The sequence below is a fragment of the Garra rufa genome, chromosome 7 (genome assembly GCF_049309525.1).
Source record: "Garra rufa chromosome 7, GarRuf1.0, whole genome shotgun sequence".
Classification (NCBI taxonomy): Eukaryota; Metazoa; Chordata; class Actinopteri; order Cypriniformes; family Cyprinidae; genus Garra; species Garra rufa.
In genome coordinates, this window is record NC_133367.1 from 25841477 (window position 1) to 25852666 (window position 11190).

Below are 11190 nucleotides of genomic sequence, written 5' to 3' on the forward strand. Positions count from 1 at the left end.
AACCCTACATCCCCAGCCGATATCACTGAAAATGTGTTACTTTTGGCCGCATAATTAATTTCTGATTGAGCCCTGAAGCAGTTCAACAATATTACGCATTCGTTTTTTCCCCTCAATCTGCTGAGTTATTTTTTATGCATATCCATTCACAATATAAGTCTATATATTTCTCTTCGCATTTGCCCTCGATAAAAAGCAAAATAATAATGAATCATTTCATAAATAATGGGTTTAGGGGCTTATCGACAGCGCAGTGGCCGCCACTGCGCTCTTATCTCGCCTGGCCACATTGCGCCCGTGTTCCGCTCCCCATACTGAGAGGCGCACGCTGGACGTGATGTGGAATTATATAGACCTCACTTCCAGTTCCACACAGCACTTCAGTGCATCTAAAACCTCAGACATGGATGACCCTCCACAAAATGGCTCCATGCACACACTAACATCCACCGCCCGACGACGGTAAGACGCGAATATTGGTGTTTCTGCGCTCTTTTGATACTAACGCAGCTCATAATTAGGATTTCTATCGACGCCAGATGATTAATATAGGGTCAGGTATGATTTATATCATTTTTATTTGGATATATTCGGTCTTGGAACAAATAGGCCTTTGAGCCTGCAGAATGCAGATATCGATTTGCCATTAATTATAGAATTAACGCGCGATTTGGACATGAGCGTTTAATCTAAAGTTAGGAAATTCGATTCATTTCGATTCGATTTTCCACATAAAACCTCCCGCCCGCTATTTTCCTCTTTTCCGTTTAGTCCCTAAAACAACAGTCATCATAACTACACTAATAAATGGACGGATCTTATTGATATTTCATTTATAAAATTAAAATTCACATTTCGGTATACCTATAGGGTTATTTGTAGGCTAACTAAATGTTGTAAAAACGGATTATTTGTTTTTCAACTTTGTTGACATTCACGTGTCGAATTAGTAGTCAGTGCAAACAGCCTATGTTTATTATCGTCGTTTAATAAAGCTTGTTTTAGGGCAAATAGAAGCACTTGATTATATTATAAATTTAAGAATAAAGCTACGGAGTAAACAGAAAGACATAAAAGTATCTAAATTGGATATAATGTAATAATAATGATAATATAGTACATTTACACACAAAAAACACAAAAGTAGATTGTCTGAGAATGGAAACAACATAAAACTAATATTACCGTGGATCAGTTTTAGAAGTATGTTTTGACAACGACTATGACATTATAAACAAACAGTCAACTCAACACATAGAAATGCAATTATAAACAGTCAGCTATAAGAAAGCTAAAATGTTTTTGCCACTTAGAAATGCCATTATAAACAGTCAACGATAAGAAAGCTAAAACATGTTTTGCAACGACGAAATCCCATTGTATTCAGTCAACTATAAGAAGGCTAAAATATTATTTGCAACTAAGAAATGCCATAAACAAACAGTCAACGATGAGAAAGCTAAAACATATTTTGCAACAACGAAATGCCGTTATAAACAGTCAACTATAAAAAGCAAAAATACATTTTGTAACTAAGAAATGCCAATTATAAACAAACAGTCAACTATAAGAAAGCTAAAATATGTTTTGCAACGACGAAATGACATTATACACAAACAATCAAGTACAAGAAAGCTAAAATATGTTTTTAAATATCTACATCTAAAACCAGACAAAAATGCGCAAAAGCAGACGGAAGTACTTACGCAAAAATGTTCGCTTTAGCTCCAATCCTGGATTTAGAAAATGAAAAGACAAACAAACAAACAACGCATACAAATAAATCAAGCCACCATATTGACAGTAACATCAGCAACAAAATATGCTAATATGAATTTATATTGAAATATACGTTATAAGTTATATAAATTTAGAGTATAGTAATGAGTAATGTTAAAATAATACCAAAACAACAACTTAATAATAATACTGGTTATTTAACTGTAAGAATATGGTTTAATATGCTAATCTGCGAAGGTGTTATTGAAAACGTCCTGTAATAATTATGCAGATCATATTCTGTTATAAATGTAGAACAATGTTAGCCGAAGATAAGCTCTTTTCCAACCAAGACACCGGTATGACAGTCTTATCTCCAGATGCCATGAGCAGAATGATGATATGACAGACCAAGGTCACCACACACACACACATCGTAAAAGAAATTTGATCGAAAACGGTTTGAAATGCATCAAATGTCTTGTTTTAGGCATTTAAGCAAACTTAAATGCGTCGCTTGACTATTTATTCTCATATTCGTGCAAAAACGAACGTTTAGAATTAATCAGGCCTTCACAAGGGCTTCAGGAGCTGAGTGAGACACACATGACACGTTCTTGTCATAAAGACTGTCATAGAGCTGCATTACTGTACACTGTCAGTGTTTCCAGTCGGGACAGAAGGGATGCGCGAAGGGTTGCGCGTAATAACGCAGGCGTTCAATTCCTAACTCCTAAAGGTGTGTTTTTTCACAGGTGACCTCCGATGACAAGCTAAACAGCCGTTGGATTGGTTTAGGAATTATTTTCCTTTGGATACAACTATATATATATACGCGTTTTCGGGAAACCCGCTTTTTGGATTTTGACGCAAGGATGATGGAAAAACTGAAATCCGAGCAATTTCCGCTCAGCCCGAGCACGGAGGGCTGCGGATCTCCCCCGCGCGACGTCGCGCCCGAGGAGGGAGACGCATGCGGGAAACAGGAAGGCACGACGGCGGAGACTGGAGAGCATCACCTCCCAGAGGAGCGCTGCGTCCTTAATGGCGTTGCCAAGGAAACGGCTCACCACGCCACCGAGCTAAAAAAGGAAGTGGCGGTGATCGAGCTGTCCAGGAGAGGAGGGAGCGCGGATATAAAAGGCAGAGAGCTCAAGGCAGACATCAGCCATAAGGTGCAGACCACCGAGCTGTGCAGACCACCGATTCCACTGCCACTGCCTCCCAGAGACCCGCTGAGCGACACTCGAATGGTGCAGTTGAGTCCGCCCGCTTTCCCTCTCCCGGCAAGAGCGATGCTTTACAGCAACATGTCGCAACCGCTCGCCACTATTAACAGGTAACCAATGCTTCTTTTAAACATCAGGAAAAATAGGATAAATACATAGTGCATTTAAATATCTGATGCAAAATAAGACGCATTTATGGTATACATTGTGTACATTTGTATTCGTTTTTGTTTTTCATTTTGCTAATTTTATATTTTTGTTTTTACTCTAGCCTTAATCTGTAAATATAATTTCTTTTACGATACCTGAAAGCTGTCAGAGCCTTAAATTTCTCGAAATTATTTGTTTAGCCTATTAAAATGTATAATAAATGACTCTGAAACATATATAATGTATTTAAAAAATCTTAATACATAAAAGAACTAGTCGACTAGCGAATCTTATTTCGTTTTTCAGATTTCGTTTTCTCCTTATCTGATAAAGGAATATATGTTACATATAATGAATTAAAATGTATTATATATAAATATTTTACCTTGCTTTACTCTTTTCTATTTCTATTCTGTTCTATATTAAATATATAGACTCATCACCTCGTTTTCTTTATTATCAACGTATTATTTAATAGGCTATGTAATATAATGCATTAACATGTATTTTACAAAAATAATCTATCTCGTCTTAATCTTTTCATCTTCTTTTCTATTCTATTTCAAGGCTATATTAAATATGAAACCATTGCGTGATATGTGTGTAATATAATGCATTAAAATTTATTATATATCTATATATATTCTATTCTACATCTAGACTATATTAAACATGTAAGCACTTTGTTTTCTCGATTGGCAACATAATGTTAAAGATAAATCTAATGCATAAAAACATTTTAATACACCTTTTCCTAATCTACTCTATAATTAAAGTTTTAAAGTGCTTTCTGTCTCATTTCTAAATTCATTTAATCTTAGAATATGTAATATAATGCTTTAAAATGTATTTTTATACGCATTTCTTTAAGATTGGTCTTTTGTACTCTATAATTTAAGCATTTAAGTGTTCACTGTCTAAAAAGACATTTTATTTTAGAATATGTAATATAATGCATTAAAAAGCTTTTTCTATTGTATTCTAACACTTTAGTAATTAAGTGTTTTTTTTTTTTTTTTTTTCATTTTTGAAGACAATTTATCTTGGAATATGCAAAAGATAAATATAATGCATTAAAATGTATTTTTATATCCATTCCTCCTAAGCTTTTTTCTGTTGTATTCTAAAACTAGTTTTTAAGGGTTTGCTCGTTTTTAAAGACATTTGATCTTGGAATATGCAAAAGATAAATATAATGCATTAAAATGTCTTTTTATATGCACTTTTTTCTAAGTCCTTTTCTACTGTATTCTATCCTGTTTTTTTAAATACATTTTATGTTGGAATATGTAATTAAAATGCATTAAAATGCATTTATATACACACTTTATTCAAGCTTTGTTTGATTTTGTTCAATGACATTTGAAGCGGACCAACAGCAAGATTTTAAGATAATTTTTCACATTTCCAATTGCTGAAATCACATGTACTGAATTTCGTGTTTATTCCTCCTCAGTGGTTTTGCTGGAGAAGCGGATCAGTACGGGATGTATCCCAGCAGTCGAGTGAAACGCAGACCGGCACCATATGAGGTTGAAATCAGCGATGGTAAGAGCATTTTAGATCTTTAATATTTTAGAAGTATAGCAAGCAACTCTTTGGCTGTGCTTTTCTCTTTCTCCTCATGATTTCCCTATCCATAATCTAAAACTCATTCTCTCTATTTCAAACAACATCATGCACCAAACAAATCAGATTTAGTAAAAGAAAACAGTTTGTAATTTCACTATGGAAGAGAGCAAACAAAATTACTATTATTTGAATGAATAATTATTTGAATTTTTAATGCACTTTAATATAACACTTTTTTTATTTTTATTTTTTGGCAAGGAATGTCACATTAGTTGCCCTTGCAAATAAAAAAAAGTTGACAATTTGACACAATGTCACCAATATCTTTGCATGCCTAAAAAATCATAGTGCATTGCATAGAAATGCATTTCTTTAAATAAACTGAGAGCAAAATATTGTTGTGAAACGAAGAAGATTTGAGACAGGGATGTGAGAGAGAAAGAGAAAAAAAAGTGGTTACAGTTGCCAATAGGAACCAACCCCCCCCCCCAAAAAAATCAGTGTATGTACTGGAGAGATAGCTTCGAGTTGCCTATAAAAATGCAAATATGAGTCAATGTGTTTGGCTGCGAGTGCTGAGACAGAAACGCAGGACTCTAATGAGACCAAAATGGCAAATGCAAGACACAATATGTTGGTATACGATATAGAAGAGCATCAAAGGTAACCTCAGCGCCGTTTCGAAAAACGCTTTAAATTATTCCTTAACTCAAGAGCTTGGGAATCCATTTAACTAAGTGTAATTATATGAAGTCACTGGTGCATCAGGCAAAGTGAAGCATTGATAGCCCTGTTCCAACAGAGCTGTCTAGGATGAGAAATGGCCCTGAATAATTGAATGTAAAATGCCATAGATAATAGAAAGGTTAATTAATTCTCAGCTAAATAGGGGGAGATAAAGAGCTAATCTATCAGCGAGAAGTGAGCACACACCTTAGGTGTGTTCACAAGGAAACCACTGTTAAAGCACTCAACCGTGTCGCCGAACACCCAAAACTGAGTCTAACCTGACTATACCTCTTTTGCTTCGCAGGTTCCCAGCCCAAAATCGTCCGACGGATTTTCACGAACAGCCGCGAGCGCTGGCGGCAACAGAACGTGAATGGTGCCTTCGCAGAGCTCCGCAAGCTCATCCCCACCCACCCTCCAGACAAGAAGCTCAGCAAGAACGAGATCCTCCGCCTGGCCATGAAGTACATCAACTTCCTGGCCAAGCTCCTCAACGACCAGGACGACATGGTGGGCGGCGAAGCCCCTAACCGTGCCACCCGAGATGCCACCCTGGCTCGGGACGACCTCCTTCAGGAGATGCTGAGCCCCAACTCCAGCTGCGGAAGCCTGCTGGATGGAGACGCCAGTCCGGAGAGCTTCACCGAGGATCAGGACTCGTCAGTGGAGTCCAGGTCTTCGGTGAGGGGACTGCACCACTCCAGCCTCCCCCTAGACGGAAACGCCCAGCGATGACTGATTCGGTGTTGATGGACTATTTCTGGAGCGGTATTAGCTATGTTCATGTCGTGTGCAAGCATATTCTTACGTATGACTTTCTGTTACGCTCTTCTCTTCGCGCTTCGACGCTAAGGTGCCCTCCGTGGTGAGACGCTGGTACGGGGGAAACCGTCAGGTAGATCTTTAGCCTCGGTTGAATTGTCACCTGGAAATGAAAAAAAAAGAGATTGAATGGTACCCACATCTCATCAGGTACACCGTTTGGGAACAGTTGGACTCTTACGACGAAAAACAGCATTTGAAGGAATAGTTCAACCCCCCCAAAAAGACAATTTTGGCATTGTTTCCTCACCCTCGTGTCATTCCAAACAAGAGTTTGTGTTTTCGTTGGAACAAAGAAGAAAAAAAATCAAAGACTTGTACAATGAAAGTCAATGGGGTCCAAATTGTGACTTTTCTCACAATTGTGAGTGTACATCTCGCAATTCTGACTTTTTTTCTCAGAATTGTGAGATACAAACTTACAATTTTGACTTTTTATCTGAACTGAGATATAAACTCGCAATTGCGAATTACAAAGTCAGAATTGTGAGATTTAAACTTTCTCAAAATTGTGTGATTTAAACAGATATAAGCTTGCAATTCTGTAAAAAAAAGTTTTGCGAGATATAAACTTGCAATTGCGAGATATAAAGTCCAGTTTTGAGGGAGAAAAAGGACTGATATGTTCTCAGAATCTCACAATTCTGAAAAACTTGCAATTCTGAGAAAGTCACAATTGCAAGATAGAGTTTGTCACAATTTTGAGAAAAGTCAGAATTACGAGATATTAAAATTGTGAGAAAAGTTTTTATCTCGCAATACTGACTTTCTTTCTTGCAAACTCGCAATTGTGAGAAATAAACTCACAATTCTGACCTTATTCTCAGAATTGTACGTTTATATCTTGCAATTTTTACTTTATGTTCAGAACTGCGAGTTTATATCTCACAAACCTGACTTTATAACACGCAATTGCGAGTTAAGTCAGTATTGCAATTTTAAGAACATATCAGTCTTTTCCCCCTCAAAACTGGACTTCATAACTCGCAATTGCGAGTTTATGTCACAATTCTGAGAAAAGTCAGAATTACGAGAAAAAAACATGCAATTGTGAGAAAAATGTCAGAATTTCACGTCTTTATCTCGCAATCCTGACTTTCTTTCTTGCAAACTCACAATTCTGAGAAATAAACTCACAATTCTGACCTTATTCTCTGAATTGTGAGTTTATATCTTGCAATTTTCACTTTTTTCCTTTTTGTTCAGAACTGCATGTTTATCTCACAAATCTGAAGTCAAAATTGTGAGATATAAACTTGCAATTCTGAGAACATAGTCTTTCCCCCCACCTCAAAACTGAACTTCATAACTCAAAACTGGGAGTCATAAAGTCTATATCTCACAATTCTGAGAAAAACGTCAGAACTGTGAGATACAAATTCAGAAAAGTCAGAATTGCAAGTTGGACCCCATTGACTTCCATTGTTCCTCGAAACTAGCTCAAATAACATGTGGGTGAGTAAACGCTAAAAATGATGATGTTCTTGATTGCAAAACATCATTACGAACGCCCCAGCTTTGGCTTTGTGCAACGTCTTTGAGACAAATATGTACATACTGGGATTTTACTAGGTTATGACCTTTATTTGAAGTATACTAGCGTCAAATGCTATTTGGAAAAACGCCATTTTGTAAATGGTTTTTCAGTATTATGTTTCCCACACGCATACAAGAAAAACGGTGGAGGAGGTACAAGAACGTGTACATAGACTGGGATACTGTCGTGTGTCTGTAACGATGACCCTTGTTCCTTTAGACTGTTCTTTTGCATTGTGATCATGGTACACCATTAATAATTCGCATCTCCATTTCACCTTCGTCCTTCATCGATTTCTTCGACTCAAACCCGACCACCGCGTGGCGGCGCATTCATCGAGTAACGTTCTGTCACTTTATTTGACTTGTATGAACTTGATCTGCTTTTTAGCAGAGGATTGAGTAACCAGTCTTGGTACCTTTAAGTCTTTTATTGGGTATTAAACGAGCAAACAAACAAAAAAATGGTTATTTTAAATGTGATATTTAGTAGAAAGACCTTTGTCGTAAGGTGAAAATCTATCTATGAATATATGCAATGTTATATCACACAAATTTTATATAAAAACCCACAAAAATAAAAAACACAAACCTGAACGTGTGTGCTATTCTTAATTCTAGTGCTTGTCTGCTGGACGTTACGTTCGTATTGTCAAACGTCTGAATTATAATAGTCTTTTCTGTTGCCATGACAACTGTAAAGGTGGAGAAGGGAAAAAATATCCAGCGGAGCGTTTTACGAAGTGTCAAAAAACAGCAGACGGGGATTAAACAGAAAAAAAACTGTCAAATCACTCATGCTAGTCGGGACTTAAAGAACAAAATACAATGTATTTTTAGGCAAGGAACAAAATGTTAAATCCCCGACATGAAAAATGAATAGAGTGGGATGTGATAACATACCTTTAACAAGATTTAGATTCAGCCGTCTGAGACATATACTGTAGGCGCTTAACACGACAAACACGTAGATACGGTCTGCTTAGATGTTAACGGGTGTGAGGACAGTCAGGGTCATAGTTGGGCGTATACATGGGGGTCTGAACCCTGGGAATATGACTCTGAAGGGCTGATAAGAATCAAAGCCAATGAAAAAGTCATTGGTCGCTCTACTGGCCCCAAGGGGCCTTACAGCGATTGTGAAAAACTGATCCAAGGGCAGTTCCCAGAGCAATCACTGATCCACACCCACACCCACATACATGAACGACCTTCTCTAACGCTCTCCGTCCTGTCAGGTGGAGGACATGAGACACATTTCACATTTTCGAGGACATAAAGTCACATCAAATGTCTGTGCAGTGTTAAGAGGAGATAGCGTGAAATCACAAATACACAGTTTGTATGAGGATGGATACACCCTTAAAAATAAAGGTGCTTCACAATGCCATAGAAGAACCTTTAACATCTGAAGAACCTCTCTGTTTCACAAAAGGTTCTTTGTGGCAAATAAGGTTCTTCAGATTAAAAAGGTAAGCAAGAAACGGGGCTTTAAAGAACCACTGACTGAACTTTTGTGAAACCAAAAATGGTTCTTCTATGGCTTCGCTGTGAAGAACCTTTTGAAGCATCTTTATTTTTAAGAGTGTATTTCGTATAACCTTTACAGCACTTCACATTGATAGTCTAGATCTAAAAACTGAAATGAATTGTTCCAAATTCAAATGGGTTTTTGTTTGATGTCAGTGATAATCGATCATAAGATGAATCACAAAACCAAGCAACTGATGTCAAAACTGGTGCAAGCTATTTTGATGAACGATACTTTAAGATTTTAAATGATTTATTTTGTGTTTTTTAGAAAACTTAATATGTGTACTTTGACACTGATTTAATGATAGACAGACAGACAGACGGATAGATATATGTATTTATTTATTTGTTTGTTTATTGTGATTTATTTACCAAAAGCCAATCATAAATCAACATAAAATGTATTTATTTATATTGAGCCAAAAAAAAAAATTACAAAATAAATATATAATATAAGAAATATAAAAATAAACCAGTCATTGTAAATAATCATATAATAATAATAAAATTCACATAATAAAATTACAAAAATAATGAACAAATGAATAAATAAAAATATTTTTGATATCATATATATTTCTAATATATTATATTTGAAAAAAAGCATCATAAATAAAATTAATTAATTTATTTGTTTGTTTGTTGTGATTTAATTACCAAACACTTGCATATCAATAAATATTACAATATTATATTTATTTAAAGTGATTATTATTTTTTTATACCAAAAATCTGCATAAAATGTATTCATTTATATTGAGCCGACAAAAATACTATATATTATATTGGGAAAAAAACACCATAAATCATTTTTTTTTTTGTATGCTTGCTTGTTTGTTTATTGTGATTAATTCACATTAATTTATTTATATTAATTTATTTATATTATTTATAGTATTTATTTATATTCACAAAATAAATACATAATATAATAAATATAATCATAAATCATTGTAAATAAAAGTTCACGTAATAAAATGACAAAAATAGCATAAATAATGAACAAATTAATGAATAAATAAAAATATATTTTTTATCATTATATATATTTCTAATATATTATATTGGGGAAAAAACATCATAAATAAAATGCATTTATTTGTTTGTTTGTTTGTGGTGATTTAATTACCAAACACATGCATAATATTTATACTAATTTGATAAAACATTTTTACCAAAACGTACAAACAATAAATATTAACACAATATATCATATCATATTTTTTATGAAATATTTGGTAAAAAAAAAACAAGCTCCATGATATATTCATTTATTTATAGTGATTTTTCACCAAAAACAAATACTCATTGTAAATAATAAAAAATTCATGTAATAAAAGTACAAAAATAATGAATGAATGAATGAATGAATGCATGAATGAATGAACGAATGAATGAATGAATAAAAATTATAATTTTTAATATCATATGCATTTTTAATACATTATGTTGGGAAAAACACCATAAATAAAATGTATTTATTTATTTGTATGCTTGCTTGTTTGTTTATTGTGATTTACAATAAATCAATCAAATCAGTCTATAAATATTAAAATACATAATACAATATGATACTACATTTTTAATAAAATATTTTGGTAAAAAAAAAAGAAAATTACATTAAATATATTTATGTATAGTGATTTTTCACCAAAATCACCATAAAATGTATTTATTTATAGTGAGTCAACCAAAATGTTCACCAAAATGCACAAAAAAATCCTTAACTAATAAATATAATTATAAATCAATCACTGTAAATAATAAATAAAATGCACATAATAAAATTACAAAAAGTAATAAATGAATGAATAAATAAACAAATAATAATAATATTATATTTATTATATATATATATATATATATATATATATATATATATATATATATATATATATAT

The 11190-nt window shown here is 34.0% G+C and overlaps 1 protein-coding gene across 1 annotated transcript; it reads left to right on the forward strand.

Annotated features, from left to right (window-relative positions):
- The first annotated feature begins 378 nt into the window (after positions 1-378).
- tal1 (T-cell acute lymphocytic leukemia 1) lies at positions 379-8344 on the forward strand. Its single transcript, XM_073844388.1, has 4 exons — positions 379-462; positions 2475-3058; positions 4555-4646; positions 5704-8344. Exons 2-4 carry the CDS (start codon positions 2595-2597, stop codon positions 6132-6134), a joined length of 987 nt encoding a protein of 328 aa, XP_073700489.1. The 5' UTR covers positions 379-462; positions 2475-2594; the 3' UTR covers positions 6135-8344.
- Positions 8345-11190: the final 2846 nt, after the last annotated feature.